Source organism: Budorcas taxicolor, chromosome 7 (genome assembly GCF_023091745.1).
Source record: "Budorcas taxicolor isolate Tak-1 chromosome 7, Takin1.1, whole genome shotgun sequence".
In the NCBI taxonomy this organism is placed as follows: domain Eukaryota; kingdom Metazoa; phylum Chordata; class Mammalia; order Artiodactyla; family Bovidae; genus Budorcas; species Budorcas taxicolor.
The window spans coordinates 67,397,173-67,415,280 of record NC_068916.1 but is presented as its reverse complement, the minus strand read 5'-3'; the positions used below and the strand labels follow the sequence as shown (position 1 = coordinate 67,415,280).

At 43.0% G+C, this 18,108-nt stretch overlaps 1 protein-coding gene across 2 annotated transcripts in view; it reads right to left on the bottom strand.

Moving 5' to 3' along the window:
• Positions 1–18,108, bottom strand: part of SGCD (sarcoglycan delta) — a 613,120-nt gene that overhangs the window by 154,417 nt on the left and 440,595 nt on the right. For both annotated transcript variants that reach the window (XM_052644383.1, XM_052644384.1), the window contains exon 4: positions 3,859–3,946. In XM_052644383.1, coding sequence (XP_052500343.1) covers positions 3,859–3,946 — 88 coding nt within the window. The remainder of the gene's footprint in view (positions 1–3,858; positions 3,947–18,108) is intronic.

Here is an 18,108-nt window from a genome sequence, read left to right as displayed (position 1 = left end):
CTCTGAGTGAACTTCCCGCTTTCACATCATTTTGTCAATTTAGCTGGACCTCTGACAAAACAAAGGACATTGGAGAAGCTCTTTAATGGGTGGGGGATTGAAACAGCAGACAGGGCACACATTTCCAAATGGCATGGGACTAAGACGTTGTCTTCTCTAACTGCCATTGTGCTGGATGTGAGAATATGTGTGCTAAGTCATTTCAGATGTGTCTGACTCTTTTGTGACCCTAAGGACTGTTAACCCACCAGGTTCCTCTGTCCATGGGATTCTCCAGGCAAGAACACAGGAGTGTGTTGCCAAACCCTCCTCCAGGGGATCTTCCCAACCCAGGGATTGTACCTGCATCTCCTGTGTCTCCTGCATTGGCAGGCGGGTTCTTTACCACTAGTGCCACCTGGGAAGCCAGTGACAGCAAAGCCAAGGGCTCCCTCAAGGTCACCAAGTGAGCTAACGGTAGATCTGCATCTGGAACTGCAGTCTCAGAATTGTTTCATGGCAGAAAATGCATGTTTACTTGTCTGGAAAGGGAAAGGAGGCTGGTGCAATGAGAAGAGGAGCTCTTGAGAATGCGAGGTATTAGGAAGATAGAGTCAAGGATGAGAGAGGCTTGTAAGGACAGACGTGTACAATGAGGGTTTGGGATTAGGCTGCTTAAGGATGGCTAAGATGCAGCTATCCGCTCGGTCACAGCAAAACCTTCAGTAAAACCTGTATTACTTGGAAATGCTTTGAGGATGCTACTATTTCTTTTTAGGGTGAAGACTGTAGATAAGGAAGTCTAGTGATAATGAATGAATGAATGAAGGATCTCAGCATGGGCATGGGGTGAGTGCAATTTGCCCAATCTGGATTCATTCAGATATGGTGTAATGACTTGGGAACACAAACACCTGGACTGTGATTTCAAGGCAAGACCACGAGACATACTCCCAAGGAGTCAAGGACACTGGCCTGTGTGTAAGCTGAGTTTTCTCTGAACCTGTTAACGGTGTGTGAGATGCAAGTGCGTGTACTGAAGAGATGACAGCTAACAGAGAACACAAGACAATTAAGTTATTTTGTTTTTCAGGCCTTCTCAGAATTCAAAAGGGACTTCATCCCTGGGGCCAGAATCATTTGTGTATATAAAGCTCAGCAGTTGGCGTTTTAGCCAAAACCCCAAAGAGAGACCACTGGCTCCATAGTGCAGATGGTTTGTTCTGTTGTTGATTTCACCTGGGGCTGCCAAACCTCTGTGAATGTTGGTGAAATCTTTAAAAAAAAAAAAAAATTCTACAGAGAAAAGTAAATGGAGCTGGAGACCACTCAGGAGGTCTCCCGGAAAACTCACTGTTCCTCTCTGGGATGGAAAAGATCATAATTTGTAACCTGAAACTCATTTTCAGTTAATCCCTTTCTGCTGACAGTGGTCTATGTGTGAAGCACCTCCTCAATTCACCTCCCCCATCAGGGTGCACCAGCCGTGTCCCAGTCCTGCCACTGCCATCTGGAAGCTGGAAGGACCTGGGGCCTTGAAGTTTCATTTCTTTCCTCATCCCCTTCATTCTGGGGCCTTTTCCCACTCTGGACAGATGCTGTGTCAGACTTCTGCAGCTTTCCTCTCTGCAGGTCAGAGGGTTCTCCCTTTGCACCTACTACCAAGGCAGTGCTAAACCAGCAGAGGCATGAGCCAAATATGTGTTTGTGATTTCGCCTGGGAACCTAACCTTCGTTTAGAACATTGTTCCTTGTGAAAAGATCATCTGAATTGCCAACACTAGAATTTCTTCTGGGCTTTTGAGACAGTCATTAGGTAATAAGCAGGAGAACTCTTGAATCCTCAGGACTGTCTTAGTAAACCTGGCTGCTCGGGCAGCTGGTAGCATTTGCTGTCAGGTAAGCGCACCGCAAAGTGTAACAGGCCTTAGGAGGTATTTTCTCCTGGACCTGCTCTGTGCTTTCCACCACGTGTATCAATGTAAGAGAACCCTGAAGAAAAACCTTAGGGAGTCTGTGCTTGGCTATCTGTTTTGGAGATTCTACTTAGACGTATGCACTATCCACTCTAGAAGGCATCTTGAAAGTCTGCTACCAGCTGGTGCTAGGCTGGCTTTTAGCCCATCTCATTTGATATTACCTTGTGCTTTACCTTAAGAGGTAAACAGGGGTCTCTGCTCTGGGGTCTTCCCTGAGCAGGGGAGACAGAAAGAAGATGGGGGAGGAGAGAGGGACAAGCGAGAACAAAGGGAGAGGAAAAGGAGAGAGAGAAAGGGGAGGGAGGAGGAGGAAGAAAGAAGGAATTAGAGAAAGAGGGAAGAGGGAGGAAATGGGGGAGGCAGAGGGAGACCAGGGAGAAGGAGAGATAGGGAGGGAGAAGAGGGGTGGAGAGAAGAAAAGAGCGGAGCTGGAAGAGGAGTAAGAAGTGGGGATGGGGGGAGGGGTGGGGAAGGAGAGGGAGAGAGAGACTGACTCTTCCTAACAGTCATGCATCCAATTCCAGCCTTATCAAAACAAAATCTCTCAAGTCAACCAAATCTCCCACTGCAAATAAATGGCAAATGATCAACAGGCTAAATAAGTTCCTTTTGAACACAGGAATCTGGGAGCTGGAGGTCGGATTTATTTCCCTCCTGGAGGCAATTTTCACACATGCTGCTTAAATCACTGCTTACTGAAGCTGTTTATTTAATTATTTAGCATCGTGACTGCGGGCCAGATGTTAGAGAAGCCAGGCCACTGAGCCGGGCGCTGGCTGGAGAGCTTGTTGTTTATGGATTTCGGGCTCTGCCACAGCAGCTCCTCCAGTGGGAGCTGGTCCAAGTCACCCACCGGCTGACTGCGTCCCTCCAGACACCCACATCCTGCAGCGGTAGAGTGAGGCACACTCCCCCACCCCTGCCCCAGTGAGAGTCTGGGCACAAAGGCACCTGCCTCCCTGTGGCATGTTGATGAGTGGAGCTCCAGATGTTTCAGTCCCAGTTATCTATCAGGACATTCAGGCAACTGGCTTCTCAAAATGTCCATCTGTATACCTCTCTCTCAGCCCTGAAGCCAAACAAATGGCATCTTCTGTCTGGAAGTCTAACAATGCCATTCAGACATAGTCCCTTTCTCCCATCTGCTGTGGGGGTACACAGAGGATCCTGTTTGCTGCTGTTCATAACCTACAGAGTGGGTAATACCACCCAAAACATTATGTGACCATGAGACCCGTGTTCATCATTAGAGTCGTTATTGTGAATAACCTAACCTTGTTTAAATTTCAGGACTATGCAGCTTAAACCCCACTGAGTGCTTTCCATGGCTGTTAGAAGCAGATCTGCTCTATTAAAAGGAACCACAGAAACATATTCGGGGTGGGGGAGGAATACAGCTGCAGCTCGCAATGGAGCTAGGTTCAAAGTCAGCATGTAGGGCAAATAGGGCACGGATTCAAACTATCACTACAAATCCCTTTTACAATCCATAAAGTATGATGTGCACGGTTTTGTATATGCTGTGCTATCTCCCAATTAATCCAACACAGCCAGCTTTTCCTGCAGCACTGGAGGAGAGAGCTTCCCTGTGGCTGAGCACCAGCTGAAGCAGCTGGCTGGTGTTTAGGGGCCATGCTACATGAAAAATTGTTTATTCTTCCTCCCTCCCCTCTAAATGAGTATCATCAGATTTGCATAAGTTAAATGTGTGTATAGAATGAGCCTCTACCCTTGAGTAGCATCATGGAACACATGCTTTGTTCTCTTTTCTGAGGCTGTAAAATGTGTGAGCAGACGTTCCTTCTTAGATCCGTCACATGGTGCTTCATTCACCCTTCCGTTCGATGCTTTCTGAGTGCTTAGCCTGGACCAGGCCCTGCTGAGTTCTTTCTTTTCTTACCTGTTATCAGCTGAGTTAGTACTTTAGTCTGTTCATTGAGGATGTTCACTGTAACATTTCTGGCAGATTTGAAGTAGAGGGCGTTACCCTGTAATAAGAAAATAAGAGAAACACATGAAAATAGCAGATTTCTTTTTTTCCCCATTATAGGTTCTTATAAGATATTGAATAAAGTTCCCTACACTATAAAATAGATTCAGTTTTTTATTTTATAGATGGTGACAAAAGATTTCTAAATAACTGTAATCCCAACTCTCCAAGGGCTGAACTGATCTTTGTGTTTTTTTTTTGCTGTTTAGTGGCTAAGTCGTGTCTGACTCTTTGCAATCCCATAGACTATAACCCTCCAGGCTCTTCTGTCCATGGGATTTCCCAGGCAAGAATATTGGAGTGGGTTGCCATTCCCCTCTTCAGAGGATCTTCCCAACCCAAGGATAGAACCTGCATCCCCTGCCTGGCAGGCAGATTCTTTACCACTGAACCACCTGGGAAATAAAATTCGAATTGATGTATTTTATTTGAAAATCCTAGTTGTTTAGTCATCCCCACATATATGATAATTAATTGGCATTCAGCCAAAATGGATTTTCCCCAAAGAGACACACAGATAGACAGATACACTCAAAAGACATTTCATATACACATATACACCCAAATTTGTTGAATCCAATACTTTAAGAACACAGAGCCCTTTAGCTCTTGCTGTAGATGGTCGTTAGCTCTGGTACACGGGACGATCTGGAATGATGACAGTCTCCTAATTTCACCCTCTCTGGTTCACCAGTTTCTGCAGATTAATCATGCAGGGCCCTCAGTGGAGAGCAAAGGCTTGTGTGAACACTAGGTCCACCCCTCCAGCAGGTCCACCAGCTGTGAGAATCCAGGTGCGCTGCGGGAGGATGGTCTGCTTTTTGTAGGGATGTTTACCGCATGTGGACACACAACCCAGGAGATCCAGCATCTCCAAGAAGACCTCTGCCTTCCCCTTTTTCCTTTTCTTTATTCAGATTTTTTTTCTTCCAGGCATCCTCTACCTTCAATCCATCTCCCTTTTATCGAAAAGAGCACCTGATTCCTCTTTCACATGGTGGCAGACATTTCTGAGAATGACTCAGAACAAACACTGGCGTGCTTATTCTATAAAGGTCCTGATAATAAATATTTTCAGCTTTGTGGGACATATTGTCTCCGTGTTCACTACTCATATCTGCTGTTTTTGCGCAAACCAGCCATAGACAATATGTAGACAAATGGGTATGGCTGTATTCCAATAAAACTTTCTTCATGGACAAAGACAATTGAATTTCATATAATTTTAAACATATAATCTTACCATGTCATAAAATATCATTCTTCTCCCCCCTCCCCCTTCTCCCCCCTTTTAAAAATACTAAAAACTATCAATTCTTGGGTTGGGAAGATCCCTTGGAGAAGGAAGTGGCAATCCACTCCAATATCCTTGCCTGGAAAATCCCATGGCAGGCTACGGTGCATGGGGTCACAAGGTTTCGGACACGACTGAGCGACTAAACCACCACCACCACCAAAAACTATCTCTGTTCACTGGCCATTTGAGAACAGGCAGCTATAGGCCATAGTTTGTCAACCCTCAACTTAGATGTTCTTTGCTTGGAATAAACTAAAGCTATAAAACAAAGGATGAATCTCTGACAGAATATGTCAGTAACCAGATAGTTGTTATTAGAAAAAAGACTGTGGGTAGTCATCCTCATCTTTTCAAACCTTTGTTGCCATGACTGGTCAGTGACTGTGGAGCGTATACAGCTCTCTGATTCCGGGTCACCCCTCTCTCTGCAGCCCTCTCTCACATGGCATCTGCCAGAAAATTTAGTAAAGCCACTATGGATTCAGTCTCAAATACAGAGAAACCACTGTGCCATGAATTGTTTGGAAAATGAAGATGGGAAAGACCCCCTTCACCTTCAAAGCCTTACGTTCCAATGGGAACAATGACACAGCACACACACCTACAATACCAGGCAGGGGACGGCAAGGGTGATTAGAGAGTGGCAAACGGCGTGCTGAGACGTTCCTGAAGCGTGAGGCTATTCCTGGCTTAAGGACGCGCAGAGAGAAGCCAAGGGGGTAGTCATGTGTGAGCTGAATTTCCCAAGGTAGGATAGGATTTTCCCAAGTTGGAATGGAAAAACAAGAAAGATTATGGACTCTCTCATCTCTTTTTCCTTCTAAAACTGGCGATTCGTGGGCCCAGCCCTGTGCCTGGAGATGGTGAAGAGGCAAGGCTGTGCTGACTGCAGCTCAGGTCGAGGTCTGAGTTGTTTTTGCAAGAGGCGGAGAGGGGCGTGGGGCGGCCACCACCCAGGCATTGTCCACCCACTGACGGTTAGCGCCAAGGGCCCTCTCAGCCAAGGTTAACTGCTAAAATGGATGGACGACTCACTCAAGCCCTGAGGAACCAGCTAACCTTAAGTGAGGGCTCCTGTCCTAGTGTTGAGGGAAGAGAGAACTGCCACATCCACGCAACCACTGATTCACTGACCCCCACCCTCCATTAATGGCTTAAAATTAAAATTTTTCCTGGTGAATAAAGAATATTTTTTTGTTCTGTTTTTTTAATTGGAATAGGGAAGAAGAAATACACTGAATCTAAAGTTGACACAGTTCTTTTTTCCCCTGTTAGAAAACAAATATTAACCAAAAATTGTTTGTCTTTGCCATTGCTTCTGGCAGTGCTTAACTCTTCTACTGAAAACTTAAAAGGTAAGCTTTTTAAGTTCAAGCAATGTGAGAATTCAGAACTTGGAAACTCCAAGGGGGACATAGGTTTCCAGAAGTTAATGTACTAACTCTTCATATATTGAGCAACCTGATGCTGCAGAGAGAGGGGTGACCCAGAATCAGAGAGCTGTATAAGCTCCACAGTCACTGACCACTGTGTGATTCTGAGCAACCTAACTGCTCTCTGGTTCATTCTCTGCAACACTGATAGCAGCAGCAGCAGCTGGGGCTAACACAACCGAGCCCTCTCTATGAGCCAAGCACACAGTCGAAGCCCCGAAGTCAAGCTACCTAGTTTCCAATCTCTACCGCATTCCTATTGGCTGACTGAGCAAGTTAAGGGTTCTGTCTCAAGTTTCTTGATATGTGATGTTGCACGTATTATTATTAAGTTATTAAAATACACATCTGATTACAACTATTAAATTCTATATGTAATTAACCTTCTACGTTCCAGGCACACAGTAAGTCCCCTATAGTTGGTAAGGTTGGCGAACAGGGTGGACAGGGCAGTATAGTGACAGAGGCAGGAGGAGGAGGGGGTTGGGGGAGAAAGAAAGAATGGAGGGCGGGGAAGATGACCTTTCTTTGTATATCCTCATCCTTACAATCCACCTGTGAACTAAGTTTTGGGTATCTTCTACGTCCACTATTCTGTTTCCAGATTTCAAAGGATCTCCCTATAGTTGCAAGTTTTCCACTGTTATCTTTCAGATGCCAGTATTTTCAAATGTACCTGCCTGTCCTTAATATTCACAAAATTCTATTGAGGAGAAAAAAACAAATCTCCTAACAGCTTTGATCAAAGTTTACAGTGAGAGATAAAATATAGCCAGCCATTCCCTTTTATTGCTATGTCAAAATATAATACCTTAGCATTAATTGATCTCTTGATCACGCTGGCAAACAGTCTTTGCTACATCAGGATTTAAACAAAAAGCCTCCTTCTAGCCTGGGACATCTTGCTGTGATCCTCCCAAATACCTGATAACAGAAAGGTTGCTGGGAAAACAGCAGGAACCACCAGCTAACAAACTCTGAAGTGCCTCCCCTGACAGCTGGGTCAGTGCCATATTTGTTCTCTGCTTTGGCTGACTGAGGTTAAACCAGGGAAAAGCAGCCAAGAAAACACCCCTGGGGTCTCTTGGTATCATAATGAGTAAGAGAAACACTTCCCTGTCTGAGGAGACACTAAATTCTGCCCACTTAGCTGCTTCTATTTCCTTTCTCCCTCCCGCTCCCCACTGTAGCCCCTGGGGCTGGGGAGGTTAATTTCTGCTGCAGGACAGCCTGCTCTGGGGCCAGTGAATTTCCCTAACTAACCTCAAGGCAACCATCCAAGGACAAGGGGCTTGTGGGAGACCAGGGGGAGGCTTAGCCTCACCTACTAGAAAGGAGTCTGGTAGACCCAAAACTGGGCTGTGGATTATCAGAGATCTGGACCTGGGCAAGTCAGTCAGTGGCCAATCAGCCCAGATTCTCCTGGACACAGGCTGAGCTGTGTGGGGCATGAGGAAGAAGGCACGTGAAACCTCCCCCACTTCGAGACAGCAGGACAGTCCACATCAGGACTCTCCTCAAACAACTAAAGCCTCTAGCATTTGGATGGATAAGAACCCCCATTAATTTGCTTCTCTAAAGCAGAACAAGCAGAACAGAATCACACCTTTTCTTGAAGACTCAAGACCACTCAATAAACATTATTTGTCCCACAGTGTTTTCCAGGGGTTACTGTATGCAGGTAGCTATTTGAACACTTAATGGCTCCATCATGCTGACATTTTGAAACTATCTGTTCTTATATGAAGACAGTCTATATAAACATCAAATACTCCAAAGCTTATATTGAAGAGCAGTGGTTCATATCTCTTACCGTCACAAGAGCTTTCAATTTGCCAGGATTCTCCTTCAGGTACTTCCCTCCCTGTGGCCCAAAATATGCTCTGAGCTCTCTCTTGATTGATTGGCTTTAGATGTTAGCCACTGAATTTCTGCAATGGTATGGACTCTTGCATATAATTTTGGTCAAATCAATATTCAGAATCTACATTATTAAGGTTATGTGTATACTGTCCACAGCTAAATGAAATCAAGCTCTTTAATTACATTTCCTTTTCCTTTCTGGCCCACTATTTTTTTCTTTTTGTAGACCAGATAAATGCTTCATGTAAAAAAATGCTTTCTTTTTCCTTCTAATGTTGAATCCTTTCCTTTAGGTTCTATTTTCTCGGAAATAACCTCAGCTTTAAATTTCCAATATTTCTGCTGATTAAAAAAAAATTCTACTACTGTACCTGTAATTTTCAAAAGCTTTTTCTTATTCTTTGACTCCTTCCTTTTATACCATCCCTTCTTTGATTGACACACTATCCTCTCTCTGGGGCTTCCCTGGTGGCTCACATGGTAAAGAATTTGCCTGCAATGCAAGATACCTGGGTTCGATCCCTGTGTTGGGAGCATTCCCTGGAGAAGGGAATACTGGCCTCCCACGCCAGTATTCTTGCCTGGAGAATTCTATGAACAGAGGAACCTGGCCAGCTACAGCCCATAGGATCACAGAGTTGGACACTGACTGAGTGACTAACACTTTCATTCTGTCTTACAGGGGAATAAAAAAGCTCTTTGGAAGCTCTGTGTTTCTGGAAGGGCAAACCCTGCCATAGTGTACTGTAGTGGTGAATTGGCTAATTCAATGGAGAACCTCCAAATGTCAATATCTGTGGGCAGTCAGTACCTGTAGGTTAGTTTCATCAAAGAGGGATTCTCTAAATTCCTGCCAGGCAGGTGGTAGATATAACCTTAGAAATCAGTTCTGATGTTAGAAGGGGAGAGGGCTGGATATGTTGCTATTCATTGGACAGACTTTCCTTCAACCCTGTTTTCAGTGCTTCATTCTATGTCTAACAACCAGAGCCTAGAGTTATTCTGGTTTAACTTTTATTTTTAATTGAAACATAGTAAATTTACAATGTTGTGTTAGTTTCTGGCATATAGCAAAGTGATTCAGTTTTCTATATATATATTCTTTTTCATATTCTTTTCCATTAGAGTTTATTACAAAATATTGAATATAATTTCCTGTCCTATATAGTAGGACCTTGTTGTTTATTATATATATATAGCATGTATCTGATCATCTCAAACTCCTAATATATCCCTCCTTTCTTTCTCCTTTGGTAACCACAAGATTTTTTTTTCTCCTAATGTCTGGAAGTCTGTTTCTGTTTCATAAATAAGTTAACTTGCATCATATGTTAGATTTCACATATAAGGGATATCATGTGGCATGTATTTGTCTTTTGCTTCATTTAGTGTGATAATCTCTAGGTCCACCCATGTTGCTATAGATGACATTGCTTCATCATTTACATGACTGAGAAGTATTCCATTGTGTATAGGTGGCACATCTTCTTCATCCATTCATCTGGCCATGAACATTTAGATTGCTTCCATGTCTTGGCTTTGTCCATAGAGCTGCTATGAACATTGGGGTGCATGTATCATTTGAATTGGAGTTTTCCTTTGAAGGCAGCCTGTTGGTATACAATCTGCCACTCTACGTCTTTTGATTGGAGCAGCTAGTCCATTGACATTTAAGGTAATTACTGAGAGGTAGGTATTTAATGCCATTTAAAATCCTGTTTTCTAGTTGATTTTGTATTTTTTCTTTGTTCCTTTCTTTCAGTTTTTCCTTTTGTGGCTAGATGCTTTTCTTTTGAATTATGCCTGAATTCTCTTCCTTTTGGTTTCTGTAAATCTACTGAATGTTTCCTCCTTTGTGATTACCCTGTTTTCAAGTATGTTAAACCATTATTATATTTACTTGCTTTACACTGGTGATCATATGGGTGGTCATAGAGGTGCAAACAAATTCTAAAAAAAATCTTCATTTTCTTACTCCCCTCCCCAACGTTTTATGACTTTCATCTCCTCATTTACAACTTCAAATTTATCCTTTTGCTCTTCATTGCAGTTATCATCACTTGCACACACGCACAAATTTAATCTATGTACTGGCTTAAGTGGTTTATTTTCCAATTGTGATTTTTCTCTTTCCTATATATTCTTGCCTCTTTTCTCTTGAGAGAAGACTTTTTAATCCTTCTGGATGGCTTAACATTCTAGAAAACAAGCCTCCTATCTTTTGCTAGGCTGGAGAGGTTACTTCCTAGCTGGGTCAGTTGGGGGTGGGATCTGGGTATAGATGCTGAGTTCAGTTGGTCTTTATGCAGATTTTCCAACCAGGGCCTTTTGTCAGCCTCACTCCAGAGTGCATCATGACTACTGCGGGCTCTGGGCACTGCGCCTCAAGTGCTTTGTGGAAAAGTAACCCTGTTCTACTGATTCTGGACAGTGACGCTCAAGTCTTCAGGGATATCTAGCTCCTGAGACTTTCCGGGCTCTGTATCATGGATCCTCTTCCTTGATTATTTACTCTCTTTCACTGCATGTTTGTAGATCCCAGCTCTGCCTGGTCAGCCCCGTCTCCCTGACTGTCTGTCATCCCTTTCCATCATTTTTCTTCCTCTCTCTGTGACAATGTGAGCTTACTCCTGTTAGTTTTGTCCTCTCACTGTCTCTTTGAGTGAGGTTTCTGAATGAAGCAGAGGCTTATCCTTTCTCACTGCTATCAGTCTATCTCTAGGGCCACTTCTTACTTCTGCTTTCTTAAGTGGAAAAGGCAGGTTAAACTGTGTAAGTCAAGAGCAAATGGTGTCTAGTCCAGGACCCAAGAACTTCTCTTAAGCATCTTATGTATACCGAGTGTCTAGAACATACTATATACTGTCCTTGTCCGATGCTGTAAAGAGCAGTATTGCATAGGAACCTGGAATGTGAGGTCCATGATTCAAGGCAAATTGGAAGTCGTCAAACAGGAGACGGAAAGAGTGAACATCGACATTCTAGGAATCAGCGAACTAAAATGGACTGGAATATGTGAATTTAACTCAGATGACCATTATATCTACTACGGCAGGCAGGAATCCCTTAGAAGAAATGGAATAGCCATCATGGTCAACAAAAGAGTCTGAAATGCAGTACTTGGATGCAATCTCAAAAACGATAGATTGATCTCTGTTTGTTTCCAAGGCAAACCATTCAATATCACAGTAATCCAAGTCTATGCCCCAACCAGTAATGCAGAAGAAGATGAAGTTGAACGGTTCTTTGAAGACCTACAAGACCTTTTAGAACTAACACCCAAAAAAGATGTCCTTTTCATTAGAGGGGACTGGAATGCAAAAGTAGGAAGTCAAGAAACACCTGGAGTAACAGGCAAATTTGGCCTTGGAATATGGAATGAGGCAGGGCAAAGGCTAATAGACTTTTTCCAAGAGGACACACTGGTCATAGCAGACACCTTCTTCCAACAACACAAGAGAAGACTCTACCCATGGACATCACCAGATAGTCAACACTGAAATCAGATTGATTATATTCTTTGCAGCCAAAGATGGAGAAGCTCTATAGAGTCAGCAAAAACAAGACCGGGAGCTGACTGTGGCTCAGATCATGAACTCCTTATAGCAAAATTCACACTTAAATTGAAGAAAGTAGGGAAAACCACTAGGCCATTCAGGTATGACCTAAATCAAATCCCTTATGAGTATACAGTGGAAGTGAGAAATAGACTTAAGGGCCTAGATCTGATAGATAGAGTGCCTGATGAACTATAGACGGAGGTTCCTGACATTGTACAGGAGACAGGGATCCAGACCATCCCCATGGAAAAGACATGCAAAAAAGCAAAATGGCTGTCTGGGGAGGCCTTACAAATAGCTGTGAAAAGAAGAAAAGTGAAAAGCAAAGGAGAAAAGGAAAGATATAAGCATCTGAATGCAGAGTTCCAAAAAAAGAGCAAGAAGAGATATGAAAGCCTTCCTCCATGATCAATGCAAAGAAATAGAGGAAAACAATAGAATGCGAATGACGAGAGATCTCGTCAAGATCATGCAAAGATGGGCTCGATAAAGGACAGAAATGGTATGGACCTAACAGAAGCAGAAGATATTAAGAAGAGGTGGCAAGAATACAAAGAAGAACTATACAAAAAAGATCTTCATGACCAAGATCATCACGATGGTATGATCACTCACCTAGAGCCAGACATCCTGGAATGTGAAGTCAAGTGGGCTTTAAAAAGCATCACTATGAACAAAGCTAGTGGAGATGATGGAATTCCAGTTGAGCTATTTCAAATTCTGAAAGATGATGCTGTGAAAGTGCTGCACTCAATATGTCAGGAAATTTGGAAAACTCAGCAGTGGCCACAGGACTAGAAAAGGTCAGTTTTCATTCCAATTCCAAAGAAAGGCAATGCCAAGGAATGCTCAAACTACCAGACAATTGCACTCATCTCACATGCTAGTGAAGTAATGCTCCAAATTCTCCAAGCCAGTCTTCAGCAGTACGTGAACTGTGAACTTCCAGATGTTCAAGCTGGTTTTCGAAAAGGCAGAGGAACCAGAGATCAAATAGCCAACATCCACTGGATCATGGAAAACGCAAAAGAGTTCCAGAAAAACATCTATTTCTGCTTTATTGACTATGCCAAAGCCTTTAACTGTGTGGATCACAATAAACTGTGGAAAATTCTGAGAGAGATGGGAACAACAGACCACCTGACCTGCCTCTTGAGAAACCTATATGCAGGTCAGGAAGTAACCATTAGAACTGGACATGGAACAACAGACTGGTTCCAAATAGGAAAAGGAGTGCGTCAAGGCTGTATATTGTCACCCTGCTTCTTTAACTTGTATGCAGAGTACATCATGAGAAACGCTGGGCTGGAAGAAGCACAAGCTGGGATCAAGATTGCCAGGAGAAATATCAATATCCTCAGATATGCAGATGACACCACCCTTACGGCAGAAAGTGAAGAGGAACTAAAAAGCCTCTTGATGCAAGTGAAAGAGGAGAATGAAAAAGTTGCCTTAAAGCTCAACATTCAGAAAACGAAGATCACTTCATGTGAAATAGATGAAGAAACAGTGGAAACAGTGTCAGACTTTACTTTGGGGGGGCTCCAAAATCACTGTGGATTTTGATTGCAGCCATGAAATTAAAAGATGCTTACTCCTTGGAAGGAAAGTTATGATCAACCTAGAAAGCATATTGAAAAGCAGAGACATTACTTTGCCAACAAAGGTCCATCTAGTCAAGGCTATGGTTTTTCCTGTGGTCATGTATGGATGTGAGAGTTGGACTGTGAAGAAGGCTGAGCACCGAAGAATTGATGCTTTTGAATTCTGGTGTTGGAGAAGACTCTTGAGAGTCCCTTGGACTGCAAGGAGATCCAACCAGCCCATTCTAAAAGAGATCAGTCCTGGGATTTCTTTGGAAGGAATAATGCTAAAGCTGAAACTCAGTACTTTGGCCACCTCATGTGAAGAGTTGACTCATTGGAAAAGACTGTGATGCTGGGAGGGATTGGGGGCAGGAGGAGAAAGGGTCGACAGAGGATGAGATGGCTGGATGGCATCATTGACTCGATGGACATGAGTTTGAGTGAACTCCGGGAGTTGGTGATGGACAGGGAGGCCTGGCGTGCTGCGATTCATGGGGTTGCGAAGAGTCAGACATGACTGAGTGACTGAACTCAACTGGCCCTGGACAACAGGAAAGGAAAAGCTCCTAGTCCATCAGGAAATGGAAAATAACCATGACAATAATAGAGCGTCCCTTCCATTGAGATCTATGCTGTCCAGGTATTGAAGGGCACAGATTTTAATACTTGCTTTTGATGCCAGCTGCATCAACACAGTCTGTTCTGAAGTTATTTATCTTCATAATCCTTCCTGGTAGTGTGTTTTCTTTGCTCTCAGAGGAACTAACAATCTGATCTAGGAATGCAGATAAACAGAGAAAACCCCAAGAAAGCACATAAAGAATTTCCACATTCAGGGAAGGTTTTCGACTCTCAGTGGGAATGAGGTTCAGAGAAGGAAGGGATCAGTGTGGCTGGCATCCTGCAGCAACTTCCCAGAGGAGAACTGGGCTGGCTTCTGCCTTATCTGCCTAACAAAATGGCACAGCAGTTTACAATAGCAGAACTTCCACCTAATGTTGACTTAGAACACAAGGGAACCTGGCCTGTGGAGTAACGGTTCAGAGTGCAAGCTCCGGAGTCAGATTTGGGCTTGAATCCTAACTCTTTTATTAACTAACTGTGTAGCACTGCGTAAATCCTTTTTGAGACTCACTTTTTATATTTATGAAATGGAGTTAAAGGCTACCTAATGCTGCTGATATGAGGATTAAAAAAGATAGTATATGCCAAGGGCCCAGCAGAGCAGCTATCAAAATGATATGTAAACTATAACAAAGAAACAAACAAAAACCTACAGAAGGAAGTTTGCGCTTAGAAAACAGCCAATTTAAGGACAGGGGCAAGAAATAAGAAAGATGAGCCTGGAACATCTTACAGGGTCAGAAGGAAAGAAGTGCTCAAAAACAAACAAACAAAACCCAGAAAAACATCCCACAATTATGGGGGACCGTGTCAAAGGAACACAGGAGACAAACTGAAAAAGCTCCCAATGGTCAAGCTGTGAAGCTCAATGTGAACAACAAAATAAATATTGCAGCATTTAATTATTACCCAAGGCATAATAAAATAAATATCTGTGAGTCCAGTTCTGATATAAATAAATGATTAAAGAAATAAATGGAGAAAAAAAAAAACAACTCTCTTATGTAGAAGAATTCCAAACATTTTTCAGTTAATTCTCTGCTCCTTAAAGATAGATACACTTAGTGACTTCCTTTAGAAGAACACAGCATGGAAGAGGGGACAGAAACGTCTCAGAGGGGAAAACTGACAAACGCTGTCTCATCCAGGGGACCAAGGTCAACTTCAACAGTGGTAAGTCATGTTGATATAAGGGATACTTTACCTTGGGATACTTTCCAAATAGGAAAAGGATTTGGAAAGGGATACTTTCCAGATAGGAAAAGGAGTATATCAAGGCTGTATATTGTCACCCTGCTTATTTAACTTATATGCAGAGTACATCATGAGAAACACTGGGCTGGAGGAAGCACAACCTGGAATTAAGATTGCTGGGAGAAATATCAATAACCTCAGATATGCAGATGACACCACCCTTATGGCAGAAAGTGAAGAGGAGCTAAAGAGCCTCTTGATGAGAGTAACAGAGAAGAGTGACAAAGTTGGCTTAAAGCTCAACATTTAGAAAACGAAGATCATGGCATCCAGTCCCATCACTTCATGGGAAATAGATGGGGAAACAGTGGAAACAGTGTCAGACTTTATTTTTTGGGGCTCCAAAATCACTGCAGATGGTAATTGCAGCCATGAAATTAAGACATTTACTCCTTGGAAGGAAAGCTATGACCAACCTAGATATCATATTAAAAAGCAGAGACATTACTTTGTCCACAAAGGTCTCTCTAGTCAAGGTTATGGTTTTTCCAGTAGTCATGTATGGATGTGAGAGCTGGACTGTAAAGAAAGCTGAGCACTGAAGAATTGATGCTTTGAACTGTGGTGTTGGAGAAGACTCTTGAGAGTCCCTTGGACTGCAAGGAGATCCAACCAGTATATCCTAAAGGAGATCAGTCCTGAATATTCATTGGAAGGACTGATGTGAAGCTGAAACTCCAATACTTTGGCCACCTGATGCGAAAAGCTGACTCACTTGTAAAGACCCTGATGCTGGGAAAGATTGAGGGCAGGAGGTGAAGGGGATAACAGAGGATGAAATGGTTGGATGGCATCACTGACTCAATGGACATGGGTTTGGGTAAATTCCAGGAGTTGGTGATGGACAGGGAGGCCTGGCGTGCTGTGGTTCATGGGGTTGCAAAGAGTCGGACACGACTGAGCGACTGAACTGAACTAAACTTACCTTGGTACTGTTCCTCTTCAAAACCCATTTCCCTCATCTGATCATGAGAAAAACATCAGACAAATCTTAATTGAGGATCATTTTGCAAACACCTGAGCAGTACTCCTCAAAATGGTAAGGGCACTGAAACCAAGGAAAGTCTGAGAAACTGCCATAGCCATATAGAACCTAAAGAAGCATGACAAACAAAATGTGGTATCCTGGACGAGAACCTTGGAAATAAACAGAACATTACATAAAAACAAAGGATATCTGAAAAAATGATTTATTTTAATCTAGTAACATTGTATCAATATTGGTTCATTAACTGTGACAAAAGTACCATATTAATGTTAAACACTAGTAACGGGGGAGATTGACTATGGGGTATACAAGAATGCACTGCACAGTCTTTACAACCTTTCTGTATATACGCTGCTGCTAAGTTGCTTCAGTGTTGTCCAACTCTGTGCAACCCCATAGCAGCCCACCAGGCTTCCCCATCCCTGGGATTCTCCAGGCAAGAACACTGGAGTGGGTTGCCATTTCCTTCTCCGATGCATGAAAGTGAAAAGTGAAAGTGAAGTCACTCAGCCCTGTCCAACTCTTAGCAACCCCATGGACTGCAGCCTACCAGGCTCCTCTGTCCATGGGATTTTCCAGGCAAGAGTACTGGAGTGGGGTGCCACTGCCTTCTCCATCTGTATATATAAAACTATTTAAAAATTTAAGTAGTCCTTTGGAATGCTATATTAGGCTGCCAAATTCCAAGATCCAGAACTTCAGGAAGAGACCTCGAAAGGGCACTCATCTCTGAGAAGGCCGGATGCTTAACACATTATGGACATGTGATTTCACTCTGAAGTAGATCCTATGAGAAAATTCTCCCCTAAACAAACTTCTGTCTGCAGGATTTTATCTCTGGCAATATTAGAGTAAACAATAGTGGAGGGGCTCTCTCACAGCCAATTTTCTACCCAGGGCTCTTTACACACACTCTCTCTTTTTTTTAATTTACATTTCTTTTGTCTTTGTGAAGTGAAAATCGCTTAGTCTCGTCCAACTCTCTGTGACCCCATGGACTATACAGTCCATGGAATTCTCCAGGCCAGGATACTGGAGTGGGTAGCCTATCCCTTCTCCAGGGGATCTTCCCAACACAGGGATGGAATCCAGGTCTCCAGCATTGCAGGCAGATTCTTTACCAGCTGAGTCACAAGGGAAACCCTTTTGTCTTTATATGCTCTCTTTCTCCCCTGGTCAGGTTACAAAACACAGGGTAGTCAGAAGTCGTTGGCTTCTTTTGTGGTAGGAATCACAATGTATTGGCTATTCTGATCAATGTTCACTAAATCATACTTTTCTAAAAAATTGAAGTATAGTTGACTTACAATGTTCTATTAATTTCTGCTGTACAACAAAATGATTCAGGTATACATATAGCTGCATTCTTTTTCATATTTTTTTATTGTGATTTATCACAGGATATTGAATATAGTTCCCTATGCTATACAGTAGGACCATGTTTTTTTGTTTATCCATCCTATATACACGTTTCCATCTGCTAATCCTAAACTACCAATCCACCATCCCCCCACTCCCTTGGCAACCGCAAGGGAGTTCCTTATGTCTGAATGTA